A 17264-nucleotide genomic window follows, 5' to 3' on the forward strand; every position below is an offset into this window, starting at 1 on the left:
ACTTTAAGGTCAGAGGGGACCATTTATGATCATCTAGTCTGACGTCCTGCACAATACAGGCCACAGAAACTCACCCACCCACTCTTGTAATAAACCCTTGACCTATGTCTGAACTACTCAAGTCCTCAAATAATGGTTTCAAGACTTTAAGGTGCAGAGACTCCTCCAGCAAGTGAACCAGGCCCTATACTGCAGAGGAAGGTGAAAAGCCCAACTATGGCGATCAGCTAAACCCTGAGCATGTGGGCAAGACTCACCTCGACCCAAGAAGAGCAGGCCTGGGCAGAGCAGGTCTGTACCAGGGAAAGGAGAGTGCTTTCCCCTGGGCGGCAGAGCCTGGGGCTTAGCCAAACTGATTACAGAATGAGTCCTACCTCCGAGGAACCATGTATTGGCCCCGAAAGAACCAGACTGCAGCGGCGATAAAGCCTAGCTGGGCTATGCACTGGAATGAGAACTAGGTAGGAAGTTGAAAGCAGCAAGGAAAGCCTAGAAGGGAACTTGAGAAGAGAGGTAGGATGTGCCCAGGGAAACCTGCAGCAAAGAGAAAAGAGCAGACCTAGCTGTTGAGCACAGAGCCCTGGGCTGCTACCAGGTTCACGATGGGACCGGGTTCCTCTACTGACCCCAAAGAAGGGGGCATAAATGCACCCAGAGAGGTTACCAAGACCAGCAAGGGGGCTGCAGGCTGAGCCAGAGCCCCAGTGAGAGGAGAAGAACTTTTCTCTCTGGGAAGACCTTTTTGGACTTTTAGTGTGTGACAAACTGAGCCCCAGAAGCGGTGACTAAAAGTAGTGAGCCGGCCAGAGGGCCGAATTACCAGGCAGAGAGACTGCCATGGTGCTGGAGTGACCATCGATGGAGGACCAGAGGGCACCTAACAATGAGTAGATTCATTGATTATTCGCATCGTCAGCAGAAATGAATTCCTCCCGTCATCGGCGATGGCTCATGGAAGTCTTGGATACTGAAGGAAGGTCCGTCCCCCCAAGTGGGATTTCCCATTTGAGTTCCAGGGACTGGTTAAGCAGGCAAAGCGGGGCTCGGGGTTTCTCCAGCAGCTCCTAGAAACTCCCCAGAAGCAGAAGGAAGTGCAGGCAGAGCTGCAGATGCAGCTGGTAATCTTGAGGGAGCAGCAGCAAGACCTGTCAGAGATCCTGCAAAGGGAAATCAACCTGCTACGCCCATGGACAAACAGAGCAGCCTCGGATCTAGGGGCCAGTGAACTCTGGTACAAAGCTGCTTCCATTATGGAAACAGCCTGGTACTGGCGAGTGGGTGGGGAGACCAGGGAGATGGGAGGGGTTACTGAGGCTGGGGTGGGGGAGAAGCTGTGGGGCTGGGAGGGGAAGGACATGGCCCAGCTTGTGGGAGGGATCCTGCTGGCTGTGTCTGGAGCACTGTGCAGCCTCTTCTGTGGGAAGTTCCCATGGGTCAGTGGGGCCTGAATTTCTCCTGCTCCTTTGTTCTCTTTGGGCTTCACAGGAGATGTCTGGTGAACGGCCTGTGGACTCTGTGCCCCGCACCGCTCCGAAATTATTCGCTCCCTTCAAAGAAACAGGGCACAGCTCAGCCTGGTAGGTAGGCTGGAGCCTCACACTTCACTCACACACACACACCACTGAGGGGCTTTGGGAAGCACAGTAACAAAGAAGAGATTTAAGTGACACTAAGCAAGAGAACGAGACAAATTTCAAACACACAAACAAAACAAAACACACTTTGTAGTGACTCAAACTGAATCTGAAGAGTCACAATCGTGGCCTTAGCAGTTTCCAGACTAACATCTCCGCTTTCCTAACAGACCTTATTTGATGTCCCTGTACGGTACAAAAATTCTCTGTCGAATCTGCTCATTTGATTGCTTAGCCTTTCGGTTTCAGACCCTCTGTTCTCTTTCTGGGGTGCCTGGACCCTGACTTCAACATCTCTCTTCCAGTCTCTGGCCCAGCCTCTTCCACAGACGTATGCTGCAGCCAGCCCAGCTCAGAGAGCAGTGGGGACAGATGATCTCATCCTGTCAAACCAAGCAACATGGGTCCCATTGAGGCTTAGATGGAAGATCCCAGGTATCTCGTGGAGGTAAAAACCATTCACTCTTCTGGGCACTTTGGGCTTCCTGTTCCGTAGCCTAGTTGTCATCATGACTTTGTTTTTTTATTCTCAGAGGACGTGTCTGGGATCCTGGAGACTGTTTCCTGCTGGAGGTTTGAGCGGGGAGAGATCACTCAGAAGATCACTCGGGTCTGCAGGGTTCATGGGAATAGCCACACTCCAGCAGGCCATCTGGAAGCCTACTAAAAACTGCTTACCTACGACTTCCAAAGTCCAGACCCAGTTTGAGGCTCCATCCCTGAGGCCTATTGGCAGAGTCCCAGAGCAGCTAATCGGCCCCCGGGACCTCCTTAAACCAACAGCAGGAACAAGAAGCTGTCTGCTCACCGGTGCTCCCCTGTCTTCTGGACCATGTGACTCGCTGTGGCTCATCTGATTTGAGGGTCTGAACACAATTTGGTCTTTTGCTTCTGCTCTTCCAGTATCCTGACCCAGCTGACTCTCGACTCCTGTCTTCTGAGTGTAGACTCTGCCTCTGAGCACTAGGTCTGGCTGCCCATGACCCGGCCATGACACTGACTTTTCTACAATTCCTCCAATGCCCTTTTCTGCTCTCCAGCTCTGCTCTCCCAGCAAGACACACCAATCCCCTGGCTCCCAAAGTCCTAGTCGCTGCTATTCAAGGGCTCAGGGGTAGTGCGTGTATTGCCCCCTCCCGCACCACAGCTGCTTTTCCTATGAGAATCTCCCTGCGCAGAGGAGAAATCCGCTCTTCTCTTACAATCAGTCCTGGCAGCAATTCAGGAAGTCATAGAAGGGACGGTCTGCTAAGCTCCCTCTGCAATGCCACTGTCAGAGACCATTACTGGTGGGTGCCAAGTGAGTGCGCAGGCAGCTCCTTGAGAGACTCCTAGGGGCAGGGTAGTCGTGTTTCACGGTGACCTCTGAAAGCCATGCAAAGAGTGCAGCATTGAAGAGACTCTCCTGCTGTAACAAAGGGTTTCTGTTCTCCTACATAGTCAGCCAGTGAGGCCAGTTTGCAGCATGGGGAAGAGCTGTTTGGTGCCTTGTTGGAGGATTCACCATATAGCTGGCAGGAGCTTCAGATCCTGGAGTCCCTATAATATGGTTACCATGCATCTGGATTTTCCCGGACATGTCCAGCTTTTTGGTTTTTAAATAGCCGTCGGGGAGGAATTTGTAAAAATCTAAAGGTCCGGGATTTCCCTCCCAATGCCCGGGCCACCCAGAAGGGGGGCAAGTGGGGCAATTTGCCCCAGGCCCTGGGCCCCGCAGGGGCCCTCACGAGAGTTTTTGGGGGCCTCTGGAGAAGGGTCCGTCACTCGCGCCGGGGGCCCCAGAAAACTCTCGCGGGGCCCGGGCCCCCGGAGCTTCTTCTGCTCTGGCTCTTCAGCGGCAATTCAGCAGTGGGGGGTCCTTCCGCTCCGGGTCCCGCCGCCAAAGACCCCGGGATCCCTGAATCCTCTGGGCGGCACCACCCAATGCAGAGTGTGACTCAGCTGAAACGGCGGCCAGGCCCAATTGAGCCACTCACATCCGGGCCTCCAGTAGCCAGAGCCCCTCCCCTGGTCTCCCCCTCCCCTGGCCTCCCTCTCTCCCCCCCCGGCCTCCCTCTCTCCCCTGCAGCCAAAGTCCATTTAATCCTCCTTTGCAGGTGGGGTAGCACGGCCTAGCGAGCAGAGTCTATAAAATCCCCCCTTGCAGGCAGGGGAGCATGGCCTAGTGGCCAGACTCCATATAATCCCCCTGTACACATGGGGTAGCACGGCCTAACAGCCAGAGTCCATATAATCCTTCACGGTTCGGGGGGGGGGCAGGGGGACTCGGGCCCACCCTCTCCACCGAGCCCTAAGCCAGGGCCCTGGTAGCGGCAAGCTCTACTTGCCGCTCGCTCAGCGGGGATCCGCCTGCAACACGTCGAGTGGTAATACAGATTTAACTCCGTTTATCTCTACCTTCCCCTGGGAATGGCAGTGCTTCTGCGGCGAGGGGTCCTCCGGTCTGTTCCTCCCCTGGGTCGTCCTCCGTCGGGGTCTCCGGTGGTTCCTTGACAGGGCTGACGCCCGGATCCTGGCTCGCAGCCCCTCTCTCTGCAGGAGCTAGCAGCGTGCGTCCTTCCCCTCCGGCGGTCAGCCCAGACTGAGCTGATGTGCAGGCTTTTATATCTGAGCTCCAGTTGGAGCATGCCCTGCAGAGCTTCCGGGGCGGGGCTTCCTCTGCCAGGGAGGAAGGGTTAACCCCTGCTATGCCAGTGCGGGGCCGCTCTGCCCCATCACACACTCTCCCCCTTAAGACAGTCACCTGGGCCGCCTGACCCTTGGTCGTCTCCTCCCCTTCCCCCTACCCCCCGACCCCCCCCCCCATCTCGGGAAAAGAAATCTGCATCCGCATGAGCCTTTCCCGGCCGGTGTAACACTCAAAAGGAATAGGGTTGGAGGGACATGTACCACCGCATGATCCATGTGTGTGAGTCCTTCATGCTGTTAATCCACCTGAGGGCTGCGTGGTCTGTTACCAAGGAGATGGGGTTCCCTATTAGATAGAACAGCTTGTGGCTCAGATACCAAAGTCCGTATTTTCCCTCGGCCCACCGTATAGCCCGGGTAGATCAGTTCTTTCTGGCCCAGGTGACATTTGGCTCGGTTTGTGGTGAGTCCTGCTCTGCCCAGCGCCCGCAGCTGGAGGTGTTCCTTCCAGTTGGCACTGTAGACGATGATGTCCGTCAGTGTCTCCCGCAGCAAGCCGACCCGTGCGAAGATCTGCAAGAGTTCATTGGTGATAACTGGAGCCCTGGCGGACCGTAGTGGTACCACCTCTGGATACCGTGTTGCATAGTCAACCACAACCAGGATATATTTATGGCTGGAGCTACTCTTCTCCAAAGGCCCCACTAAGTCCAAGCCCATCCGTTCAAAGGGTGTCCCTCCTGCTCACCCCACAAGGGGGCCGTGCCCCCCCCGGAGGTCATGCCCCATCCAGCCCCCCATGTTCCTTGACGCCCTCCCCCGGGATCCCTGACCCATCCACCCCCCTTCCCTGTCCCCTGACTGCCCCCTGCCACCCAATCCAACCCCTCCTCTCATTCCTGATGGCCCCCCAGGACCCCTGCCCCATCCAACCACCACTTCTCTCTGTCCCAACTGCCCCCCATCGTCTCATCTAACCCTTGTTCCTTCCTGACTGCCCCCCTGGAACTCTTGCCTCCATTCAATCCCCGTTCCCTGCCCTCTGACCGCCCCAACCCCTATCCACCCCCCCCACAACCCACCGAACTCCCCTGCTCTCTTCCAACCCCCCCTCCCTGCTGCCTGCCCCCTTACCGCACTGCCTGGGGCCGGGGCCGGGGCCAGGTCCGCTTGGCCAGGACTGGGACTGGTCCCGTGGGGCCCGACTCCACAGGCTGGGCCGAGCCAGGCCGGAGCTGGTCAGTCAGGACCAGGACCGGCACCGCGGAGCCCGACTCCCTGGGCTGGGCCGGGCCGGAGCCGCTCGTCCGGGACCAGCACTGGCGCCACGGGGCCCGAGCCGGGCCGGAGCCACTGGGGCCAGAGCCGGGGGTGCTTGGCCGGGACTGGGCTGGGGCGCTCGGCTGGGGCCAGGCCAGGGCCAGGGCCAGGGGGAGCCGCTCAGCTGGAGCCAGACAGGGCCGCGCTGTGCCTCCCTGGAGCCGTTCTCGCACCCCCCAGCTCCAGCTTACCTGCCTGCTGCTTGTTTCAGGCTTCCAGCGAACATCTGATTCGCGGGAAGCAGGGGAGGGGGAGGAGAAGGAGGGCGGAGCGTTCAGGGAGGAGGGGGACGTGAGCTGGGGCGGGGGCGGGGTGGACAGCTGCCCGAGCTTTTGTTAAATGGAAAAGCTTTTTTAGAACCGGTTGTCCTGGAACAGCTGGTTCTAAAAGGGTTTCTAAATTTCACAACCGGTTCCTGCGAACCGGCTCCAGCTCACCACTGCCATCTGCCCAAAGCAGTCAATGGCTCTTCCCTCCACGAGGGAGCGGGGTCTCCCTCTCAGCCTCTCTGAGAACTAGCACTGCTTGGTTTCCTAGGACACGGGGACCTGTCCCCACTGCTCCCTGCGGTGGCCCAGCTGGGAGGCTGTAACCTCCCCCAGGGCCTAGCAGACAGGTGGGGAGGAGGCTCCTGTTCATGTCACCCTCTGAGAGCCCACAGAAGGGCCAAAGGAAGAATCAAGGGCAAGAGGTGAAGCAGGCCCTGAGCCTCTGGCCCATCCTCACCTCCTCAAATGTGGAGCTTCCTGAGCTTCAGTTGGGCAGACAGGAAATGTAGCTCTGGCACAAAGGTGCTTCTGCGCCATCTGGGGCAGGGAGAGCTCTGCCCGGGAGCCCGGGGAATGGGAGGGGGTGAGAGCAAGGAAAGAGGGGAGGGGTAGGGGAGTGCGGGGAAGAGCTCATGCCCCAGATGAAGGACGTTTGGGGTCAGAGGGAAGGACCCTGCTCCACAGAGAGGGGAGAGAGTTCTGTCAGGGACAGGGGCCTCCATTTCCCCTTCCACTAGCCCCCCATTTACAGGGAGACAGAGCAGTACCTGCAGCAGGGAGCGGGAGTTGCTGAGGGGGGACCTTTAAGGGCATCAGGGGAGGCCCAGCCCTTGCAGCACCTCAGGCACCTGGTGCAGCTGCCGGATGCTGCGGAGCTGACCCATCAGCTTGGCGGTGATGTCCTCCAGCTGCAGGGGAAGGAGAACATGTCAGAGACTGAGACACTGCCCAGGAATCAGGGAGGATTAAGGGCACCTGGAACCAGCACCATTTCCACCCAGCAGCTGCTCATGTCTGAGTGGTGGATTCACCCTCCTGATCCTCAGGATGGAGGCTTCTTGTCCTCTCTGGTGACCTCCAGTGCCAGCCCCCCTCCTTGTAGGGTTAGCTCCTGCCGCCTCCCCTCAGTGCCCCTGACAGCTGTTCCACCTCCAACCCACCTGGGGACACCGCTCAAGTTGGTAGAACCCTCTCCCCACCCAGGTAGGGCAGGAGGGATTCTGACAGCAGTGAAGTGGCCTGCGGGGAGGTTGAGACCTTTCCCCAAGTCACCCCAGTGACAAATGCTGAAGCCAGAGGATGGCAGCCCTGGTGAACGGGGCAGGTCAGCAGCCCCTGCTGGCTGAATCCTCCCATTCTCTCTAGAGCGGGTCCAGCCCTGCCAGCAGCAGGACAAGCTTCCCCCACCCATGTGCCTCAGAACTGCCTGGCCGGTCGCCATCACCCATCAGTCCTTGGCCTCCCAGGCTGCCAGCGATGGGAGCAACTCTGGGTGGTGGCTGGGGTGACATGGACACTAGGCCATGGGGAAATGGGTGCAGCTCTGTGGGGCAGGAAAGGTTCACACAGGGCACTTAGGGGACTCTCCTGCCCTTCCCAGGAGTGAGAGCAGAGCAGAGCATCACATCCTAAGAACACAAGTCCATGAAGTCCACAAGTCCCCACTAGACTCCTTGCTCCCAGGCCAGCAAATGGTGACAGGATGGGAATGAGACCTGGGCCCCGCTCCAATCTCCTGAGTCGAATGCAGCTGCTTACCGGGTACCCCAGCAGTTGCTCGGCTTCCCCCAGGATGGCGTACGTGAGGAGAAGCCCAGCCTGGCTAATGCCCAGCAGGGGGGCGTAGATCGCTGGCACGGCTGTCTTGAGGAAGCATTTCCTCTGCCCCGCAGAGAAGAATTTTCCAAAGACCTAAAACCAACAGGACAGGAGGCTGTAGCAGATTGCCCAGAGCCAGCCTCCAAGCCCTGGAGATAGAATGGCCTCAGCGTCTGGTGCCCCAAAGGAAGGGTAAGAGAGCTGCTGTAGCCAAGGCCGTTCATTCCCCAGGAGGCTTTCAGGGTCCCATGGCTCAGGGAAGCCCCTTTATGAAAAGGTGGCCGATGCTTAGGGACCAAAGCCTCCAGTGGCTCTTTCTGGAGGGCAATTGATCGCAGGGGCCATGATGGGCTGGAAATAGATCTCTAATGCGGGTGAGCAGGGCCCACTCTGCTGTGCAGCGCACCGAGATGATAGGGGACCCTGTATTGCTTCCAGCAGAGAGATCTCCTGCACCTCAGTGGCTAGAGGAGTGTGCGGGGGGGGGGAGGAAGGGGGTTGGAGCTGACAGACCAAAGGTCTATTCCCCCCAAATTAGTGATTTCTCTAGTAGCTGGGTATGGCCTCGGCAGCTCCTTGGTTTCTGCCAAAGGGAATCCAATCTGCAACCTGACCAGGATAAGGAGACTCATGTCCCAGTCCCCATCACAGACACTCCTAGGAACCTTTTCTTCTGCTGCAGCAATTCAGCTTGTGGGAGGCAGGACAAGCTCACAGAGTCTCTCTCATGTGGCGTCTATAGGGCAGCATTCTGTAGATGCACTTGGAGATCCAGGAGCCATTCCAAGGCCTCCTCTGTGATGTTGTCGAAATCACCCATTTCACCTTTGACTCCAATCTGGGGGCACTGGGTTATGGTGTGTTCCAAGGTTTGGATGTTCTCAGCACAGTTGTGAGACAGGGGGCCGGGGGCTCTTTGATTTTCTACTTGTGCAGCAAGTAGTCGCAACTTGGGTCAGTGACAATGTGCTTCTTTGGCACAGTGGCTGAGGTCCAGATACTCTGCCATTCCCTGGCCGGGTCTGGAGACATGAGGAGGCGCCTGTGGTGCATATTGGCTCTGGAGCTCACTGTGTCCCCTCCCCAGTTCCCGGGTTGGGGCATTCTGCTTCCTGACTGGCAATGGACTTGGGCAAACCCCACCTCCTTTCTCTGCGTCTACAGGGTGCAGGGAAGTAAACAAGGGTCTGCTCAAGCACTAGTGACTGACGGACCCAGTGCTCTTCTCTCAGACACTTGGGGATCAGCCAGGGGGACAAGGAGCAGAGAGACACCCAGAGCCATAATCCTCTATTAACTCACCCACCCGGGGATTCGCCTTATGCCACGTAGCAACGGCTCCATGGAAGACACTCAAATCACGGCAACTAGCGAGGTTCCAATGTGGGACCTTTAGCACCAGCCTGTCCCACTGGGTGCTGGGTGAGGAACTCTGAGCTGGAAATAAGGAGTGGGCTCTTGTCCTGTCTCCAGGAGGCATCCACTGCAGGGACCCCAGCCAGCCCCACTCCCTGAGCTGTGTCCTACCCTGCCACAGTGTCCTTACCTCCCCCACCCTGGCTGTGTTTTTATAGCCCAGGAGCCTGCTGTCTGAGTACCAGTCGTGGCACCACAGATCCTCCACCTCGTGTATGCTCAGCCCTGGAAGAGAGAGAGAGAGAGAGACACTTTGATCATTCTGGTTGCAGTTTCTGTGCCCTTCCAATCCCATTGGTGGCTGCCTAGTGGAGTGGAGAAGAACAGAGGCAGAGAGAGACTTGTTCTCCAGCTGGGGTCAGGCTGAGAGAAATTGTCTGGGGTCCCAGGGTCCCATGATCCACCTGTGGTCCCTCTCAGTCCCATGTGGGGTTCCGTGTCCCAGTGGGTTCCTTACCCCTCTGTTCGAGCAGCAGCTGGTACAGCCGGTAAGTCCCCTCCATGGCCTGCTGGCTGATGTCCTCGTCTGGGTAACTCACAAACAGAGCCAGCTGGGCCACGTGCTGACCCAGCCTAGGGAACTCTGCTGAGATCTAATGGAAGGGAGAGGAGAGGAGACTCCATCAGCATTTTCCTGTCAGCTCCCTGTCCCCCCTGGGCCAGAAGGCTCCTTCTGCAGGAGATGCTGGGGGAGAGGAGCCTGAGACAGACCCTTCAGTTGCTCTGCTGCCAAGGGAGCCAGGAGCTGCTTTGGGATGCCAAGCAGGGGCTGGAACATGGCCCCTGTCAAGGTTCCTTCCCACTCTGAACTCTAGGGTACAGATGTGGGGACCTGCATGAGAACCTCTAAGCTTAATTACCAGCTTAGATCTGGTTTTTCTGCCACCACCCAAAGCATTTAAGAGTTATTTGGGAAACTCTGTCGACCTCCCGCTAGAATATCTCCCTCACAAATACTAGAACCCTTCCCTGGGTAGCCTTGAGAGACTCCTCCACCAATTTCCTGGTGAACACTGATCCAAACCCTTGGATCTTCAAACAAGGAAAAATCAATCAGGTTCTTAAAAAGAAGGCTTTTCATTAAAGAAAGAAAGCTAAAAATCATCTCTGTAAAATCAGGATGGAAAATAACTTTACAGGGTCATCAGATTCAAGGAGCCCAGAGGAACCCCCTCTAGCCTTAGGTTCAAAGTTGCAGCAAACAGAGGTAAATCCTCTTAGCAAAAAGGAACATTTACAAGTTGAGAAAACAAAGAGAAACCTAACACGCCTTGCCTGGCTGGTACTTACAAGTTTGAAATAGGAGAGACTGGTTCAGAAAGGTTTGGAGAGCCTGGATTGATGGCTGGTCCCTCTTAGTCCCAAGAGCGAACAACCCCCAACACAAAGAGCGCACAAACAAAAGCCTCCCCCTCCCACCAAGATTTGAAAGTATCCTGTCCCCTTATTGGTCCTTTGGGTCAGGTGTCAGCCAGGTTACCTGAGCTGCTTCACCCTTTACAGGGAAAAGGATTTTGGTGTCTCTGGCCAGGAGGGATTGGATAGTATTGTACACAGGAGGGCTGTTCCCTTCCCTTTCTAGTTATGACAATCCCCTTCAAGGCCCAGGGACGACACTTGACCAGGACAAGAAGAACTTGACTCAAGCCTATCTCGTTCCCTGCTCTGACTCTGCCTCCCCAAGAGGAGCACTGCGAACCCACAGCCCCTGCAGCAGCAGATCCTACAGCCCGGTGGAGCCAGCCCGCCTGCGCCTGGAGTCAGGAAGCTGGGCTCAGAGGTCACTTACGTCAAACTCGGGGAGGGTGACTGCAAATCTCAGCAGGGCCGTGCTGCTCTTAATGGCCCTGGCTCTCTCCTGGGGCACCCTGGACACGATCCAGCGGTTGACATGCTGTGGGGAAAGGAGGCAGGTCAGGATCAATGGGCAGGTGGTGCTTTGCAAATGAGCCCCACCCCCCGCCCCAGCCCCAGGGCCCCGAGACATTCTGCGCAGAGAGAATAGCTGAGTCATTGATCACAGAGCTTTAGAAGGGGATTCTTTCCCCCAGGACGCAGCTTGTATCCTGCAGGTCACAACTTGTCAGGGTCTCTCTAGATTGGTCCCATCCTCCCAGAGCTCCTGATTCCTGAAGAGTTCACCAGAAAGGAGACTGAATCCTCGCCCTTCCCTGCCACTAAAATCCTTGGTGGGATGTAAGGAGTCACTGAGAGCACAATCCCCCCAGGAATTTCAGAGCATATCAGAGAGAAGGGCTGATTCCCTGGGGTCCTCCTGTTTCTCTAGGAAGGAGCGTGTGCCTCTTCTCTGAGAACCATCTCCAGAAACTCGTGGGGTGTGTGTGTTGGGGGGGAGGGGGTAGGGGGGGTTTCAGACTCTCACTCCCCAAGACAACCAGGGGCCAGGGTTAGTGCTCAACAGAACCAGGCAGAGCTCTGGTTTGATGTCCCAGCTCCTTCCTCTGTCCCTCAAGAAAGCAGGACCTGACACTGCATTGCACTGACCTCCCCAGCCAAGGACGCCCCAATGGGGACCCAGCTAGGAGGACAGAATAGAAACTGGATCTGCCAGTCTCTCCTTACCAGCCCCCAAAGAGTTAAGGTAAAATTGGTTCCCACCCCTCCTTATGGGACTCACCTCCAAGATGAAGTGGAGCCTGTCTGCGTCTGGGGACTCTGCCAGCAGGTTCCCCAGCACGGCATCCAGGAGCTCTGGCATGACTTTGTCCGGAGCCTGCAAAGCATGGGTCAGAGTTAGGGAAACTGGGCCGACCCCTGCCACAGGATGGGAAGAGGGGTCTCTGGGAAGCACTGGGGAGACTCCCAAACACATATCCTGGCCTCGCGCATTCACGTCCCACTGCAGGCAATTAGCAAGGATTGATGACACCTGGATCTTTGATCCATGAGCTTAGCAGGTCTCTGCAGAGGGCCTTGTAGGCGGAAGAGTAGGAAACAGCCAAGTTGCTATGGATGGAAGCTGGGCTGCTGGGCAAAACACGGCATATGGAAGAGAAAGAAAGAAAGAAAGAAAGAAAGAAAGAAAGAAAGAAAGAAAGAAAGAAAGAAGGGGGTAATCCTCTGGAGGGAAGGATCCAACCCTACAGCTTGTTCCATCTCTGCCTACCCCACCCCTAAATCTGGAGCTCCAGCGAATCAAGGGAGCAGGGACAAGGACCACTCTGGAAGAGGCGGAGGATGTACCTGGATGTCGGTGGCGTCCGTCTCCGTGCCCAGGGTGAAGACCGAGCCAAGGGCAGCTCGCAAGAGGCGGGACTCTAGCTCAGGCTCAAGGGCTGGTTTCATGGTGCTGGCAAGAGAGAGGAGCTGGTATTAGACTGCGCAGTGCGGGGGTGGGACTGTCGCCAACACGGACACGAAACCACAGGGCTACAGGCACAGGCTGGCGAGAATGGAAACTGAGGCACTGAGCTAGGGAATGACAAGGCCGAGGCGTCACAGACAGACAGTGGCAGGGCAGGAATAGCGCCTGGTCCCTGGAGCCTGCTGCCCCTCCTGTATCTGAGCCCGGGAGTGAGCCCCTCCCCAAGGCCCCTGCAATGTTAGTGGAGTGAAAAGAAGAGCCCAGCCAGGAGAGACTGAACCTTCCCGCCCCACCAGCTCTGCCAGAGGAGCCACTCCTGGGAGGTGAGCGACCTGGGAGTGGGAGGGACAGTGACTCCCAGCCTTGGGCCTGAGCAGCACTGGGGTGAGGGGAGCCAGCGGTGGGGGGGGGAAAAGGGGGGCTGTCTCGGTACCTGAGGTTGCCCACAGCAGCCAGGCAGCTGGCGAGGATGGCGCTGGGTGGAGAGTCTTTAGGAAGCTCCTCAATGAGCTCCTGTGAGACGCGAAGGAGACAAAGGAGCATGAGGGATTCGGGCCCTGCTGACACCTCCCAGTGAGGAGATGACACAGCCAGTGCCCCACATGGCCAGCAGGATCCCCCACTACCTCCCGCTCCTCCCATTTCTTCCTGCCCAGCAAACTGGTCCCCTTCCAGGATTCCTGCCCAGCTCAGTCCCAATCCCCTTCTTCCCTCCTCCCTGTCAAACCTGCCCCCAGTCAGCACCATCCCCACGACCGAGCTGGGACCATGTGATTCCTTGTCCCCCAGTCACAGCTGCCCTCCAGCCCCACAATTCCCCCACTGCCCAATCTCACAATTCTCCCTTCTCTTCTCCCCGCCTTCAGCCCCAGCAATCCCTGCCCTCTGCTGCCCCCGCCCACACCCCCCAGCCCCCACCCATTAGCCCGGCCACACCCCGGCCAATCCCACGTCTCTCTCCCCCCTCCAGCTGCCGGATGACGGGTCTCACTCACCACAATCCTCTCCACCACAGCCGCCTTGCAGCAGTGCGGCTCCAGCGTGTCCTGCCCTCTGTCCTGTGCAGCAAGACACGCGGGGTAGATGGCCCGCAGGAACCTGAGCTGCTGCCCCTCATCCTGTACCCACCGGGAGTGGGGGATAGCCAGAGAGAACCTGTTAGCTAGGGACCTTCCTCCCCACCCACACCAGCTCCAGGGCTCAGGCCTCAGTGGGGGATTGTGGGGAGCCGCCTAGTGTCCAAATCCCCCACGACTCCTACACAAGCAGGACTGGGAACTGGGACAGTGCCTGTGGGGGGAGGAGACCTCGGCAGCTGTGGGACAAACACCCCCATCTTGGGGGTCCCACATCAGGGATGTACAAGGCCCCATTAGGGGTGGTGGATCATCAGGGACAAGACCCTCGGCAGGGGGTGGGGATGCTGGGAAGGGACAGGACAATCTTGGTTCCAGCCCAGGTGGGGAACATTTGTACCTTGTCTCTGCCCTGGAGCTGCTCTCTGATGACCTTGAGAGCAGCTTCCTCTGTGGTCATCTCCAGCCATTCCTCCGCCGCTGACTCCGTGGGGGTCCCTGCACCCGGGAGAGAAGGGAACAGGGGGATGTCTGCTGCCCCTTGGGGGGAGGACAGGGGCGTGGTGGGGAGCGCAGGATTAAGGACCCCCCTTCCCACCTCAGGCACCCAGGGCAGATCGGGCCCCACACCTCCCTCTCAGGGCTGCCTTCAGCCCCCAACAGCTTCAGAAGCCCATAGCAGAGCCCCCCCCCCCCCACTGTCCAGGACTCCGCGGGAGGTGCCGACTCCCCCAGCCCCGGAGCATCAAGGGACAAAGTGGCCGCAGCTCTTGATGCCCCCACCCCCAGCTCCCCTTGCTGCAGGGGCAGCTGTGTGACTGCTGCTGGTGTCAGTGGGGTTCACGTGGCTCAGGCCAGACACCTGGGCTGGGGACCCCCCCCCGCCATATCCCTGGGAGAGTGGCTGGGCCCAGGGTGTTCACATCCCCGTCCTCACCCCTCCCTCAGCCCAGCCTGGCTCCTCACCTGGAACAACGCAGCAGCGTCCAGAGGCGTCGCTGCTGCTGGAGCCCCAGGCACTGCTGCTGTCCCGTGCTGAGCCGATGGTGCTGGTGCTGGGATCTTCCACCTCCTGGTCTGAGGGGGCTGAAAGATCCTCAGAGCCCGGGCAGGGCGATGCCCCCTGCTGGGAATGAGGGCTGGGCTCCTGGGGCCGCTGCTGCCCACATAACAGGCCCCAGAGCCTCCCTGCCCGGCGCCCCTCCTGGGCTGGGTCCTGTCCGCAAAACCTCATCCTGAGCCAGCTGCACCTGGGCTTGGTCGGGGCCTCTCCCAGCTCGGCGCCTGCGCCGGGAGCTGGCCTTGTTCTCCAGAAGGCTGGGAACTTCTGCCTTCTGGCCTCCATGGGAGCTGCTTCCCCGCCAGCAGGGACGGAGAGGTGGCTCTGCCCCTTGGGAAGATGGCCGCTCCTTCCCGAAGGCTCTGGGGCCACCTGCAGAGCCTTCCTCCTGAACCTGCGCAGGAGCCTGGCCATCCTGGAATGGAGCGGGGAGCAGGTGTGAGTCTGGGGTCACTCGTGGGCCTTTTCGGTCCCTCCTCAGCCCTGCTCCAACCAGAGCAGCCCCTTCTCCCCCCATAGGAGTGCAGGGAGTGCAAGCTACACACACTGGCAGGAGTTCATTGCATGATCTGCTCCCCCTCAACGTTCCCCTTCTTCTTCCCTGCTGCTGCTGCAAGATCCAGGAAGTCTCATCCTTTTAGAGCAATGGGGTCAGTCCCAAAGACCATCGGTTACTCTGGACAAGCAGCTCCCTCCAGGATCCTGACATGCCAGCACTTTACACACCTTCCTGCAGCCTCCCAACCCCCACGGCCTGTAGCCATGGGACCCCGACCCTACTGATGGCAAACGGGCCTCGGCTACTGGCTCAGGGTCACACCGAGTGTCAGAGCAATGGATGGACCCCTTCACTAACCCTGCTGCACACTCCCTCCCACAGCTGGCAATTGCAACCAGGCCCTAGTGTCCGCTCCCCCTGCCTTCGAGAGGGAGCGTCACTCCGGGCTCCATTGCTGCCTATTGATCTGTGGGACTGGGCTCTCAGGGCCTCACATCCCCAAATGGGCTTTAAAGAAGACAATGGTTAAAGTTTGGCCCCAACTCTTTCTTGTTTCTCTACACTTGCTTTTTTAGCAAAGTTTAGAATTCTTGACGTTCAACACCTGGAAACATCCCTTTCTCCTTTGCAGACAGCTTGAGCATCCCTCCTCACCCAGGCTCACTGCTGCCAGGAGTTAGAGAATCCACCCTATTCCCCTTGGACCTACCCAAGGAGTCCCACAGCAAAGCGCGGACAGAGCCAGAAAGAGAAGCCAACAGTCCTGACTCCTGTTCTAACTAACAGACAACAACCCCCACAGAGGCAGGGAGAGAGTCCAGGAAATAATCACTCAATTATGAATCTTTTCTGCACCCTTTCTAATTTTTTTAACATAATATTCAAAATGTGGACCCAAGAACTGAATTCAACATTCCAGTATCAGGCTCACCAATGCTGGATCACTTCCCTTTCCATACTCACTACTCTATCCAGCCAAGAATGGCTTTAACCTTTTTTACCACAGTTTCACATTGACAGATTATGGTGAGCAGCTCATCCACTATGGCCCCCAAATCCTTTTCAGAGTCACAGCTTTCCAGCGGACTGTCCCCCATTCTGTAGGGTGCTGTCTGACTCCTCTGTTACTGGCAGTCTGGGTTTGCATGTGGCTTTATTAAAACCTAATGATTCAGTAAGTAGTTTAGAAGAACTAGCCCATTAGAGAGAGGATCACGAATTGCTCAAAGACAACGAATGGAGAAAAGCAGCGAGAGCAAACAAACACGTTTGGTTCTGGCTTATTTCCTTGGTCTTAAAAGAGAGTAACAAGGACCTGAGTCTCCTCCCTCACAACAGCCCCATGCTCGGCCCAATCAGCATTGAGACTCTGAGACTCAGAAAGCGGAGAGTTCTCACCAGCTGTCGCAGGTCACCACCGGAGGGAGTCACTCTTAGAGCACTATTCCAGCCACATCTTTGGGAGGGCCTCCCGCAAGGAGAGTTGGAGCGCAACCCCCCACCCCTGCCCCCCACTCCACATGCACACACAGGTCCTGGTGGTGAAAGGAGAGCAGGGGGGAAGGACAAAGATGCAAGAGAAGAAGAGAAAGGAGGGAGAGACAGGAAAAGGGAAAACAAAAAGGAGAAACCCCAATGTCCCCAGTGATTCTAAGGGACAAAGTTCTAGGTCGGAAATAAAAGGCTGCCCCCACAATCTAGTGTTTTCCTTTCCTAAAAATCAGACGGCACCGGATGGATCAGACTGAACAGGTTCCAAATCTTTCAGAGGCTCTTACCTTCTATATAGGGACGTCTGTTTTCTGGCAAAATCAATAATCGAAAAGGAGAAAACTCTGAAGAGGGTCCTCGTTACGCTCGCGTAGGTAAAAATGAATTCTCTCAGTCCTCAAGGAGAGACCTCGAGATGGAGACGCGCTGAAGCAAAGCCACAGGGATCTCCAAGGTTGCTCCTGTCCTGCACCCCTGTCCTGCCTGGATGATGTCAAGAGCTCTCTGTGAGATCATCGCCTCCCACCACCTTTGTCCAATAGGCTGAGGTCCTGCCAAAGGCCCTTGTGATGTCACTGCCACACCCACCCCTCCCCTGCAGTGCTGATGTCCTGCCCCTGTCCAGCCACATTGGATGTTTGTGCTGCTTCCCCTGGATCACCCCACTCAATGACTCTTCATTGTGGGGATGACACCAACTACACAGTAGAACACGAGACGCTCTTCCC

General features: G+C 57.4%; 1 protein-coding gene and 1 long non-coding RNA gene across 3 annotated transcripts; one reads left to right on the forward strand and one right to left on the reverse strand.

The window, feature by feature from the left end:
* Positions 1 to 235: 235 nt before the first annotated feature.
* On the forward strand, positions 236 to 3145 carry LOC123378227. Of its 2 annotated transcripts, XR_006582519.1 has the most exons (4): positions 236 to 291; positions 1486 to 1577; positions 1940 to 2082; positions 2168 to 3145. It is a non-coding gene; the product is annotated as an uncharacterized LOC123378227 (long non-coding RNA). The 2 variants fall into 2 exon arrangements; XR_006582518.1 differs by lacking the exon at positions 236 to 291 and having other exon boundaries at positions 1355 to 1577.
* A 1348-nt stretch (positions 3146 to 4493) lies between these two features.
* LOC123378275 (maestro heat-like repeat-containing protein family member 7) lies at positions 4494 to 16916 on the reverse strand. Its single transcript, XM_045031862.1, has 13 exons — positions 16824 to 16916; positions 14453 to 14961; positions 13887 to 13984; positions 13406 to 13528; positions 12844 to 12923; positions 12290 to 12395; positions 11724 to 11819; positions 10875 to 10979; positions 9543 to 9678; positions 9216 to 9310; positions 7610 to 7762; positions 6619 to 6759; positions 4494 to 4835 (listed from the first exon to the last, which is right to left on the reverse strand). Exons 2-12 carry the CDS (start codon positions 14958 to 14960, stop codon positions 6664 to 6666), a joined length of 1596 nt encoding a protein of 531 aa, XP_044887797.1. The 5' UTR covers position 14961; positions 16824 to 16916; the 3' UTR covers positions 4494 to 4835; positions 6619 to 6663.
* Between the last annotated feature and the right edge of the window lie 348 nt (positions 16917 to 17264).

The sequence above is a fragment of the Mauremys mutica genome, chromosome 10 (assembly GCF_020497125.1).
Source record: "Mauremys mutica isolate MM-2020 ecotype Southern chromosome 10, ASM2049712v1, whole genome shotgun sequence".
In the NCBI taxonomy this organism is placed as follows: domain Eukaryota; kingdom Metazoa; phylum Chordata; order Testudines; family Geoemydidae; genus Mauremys; species Mauremys mutica.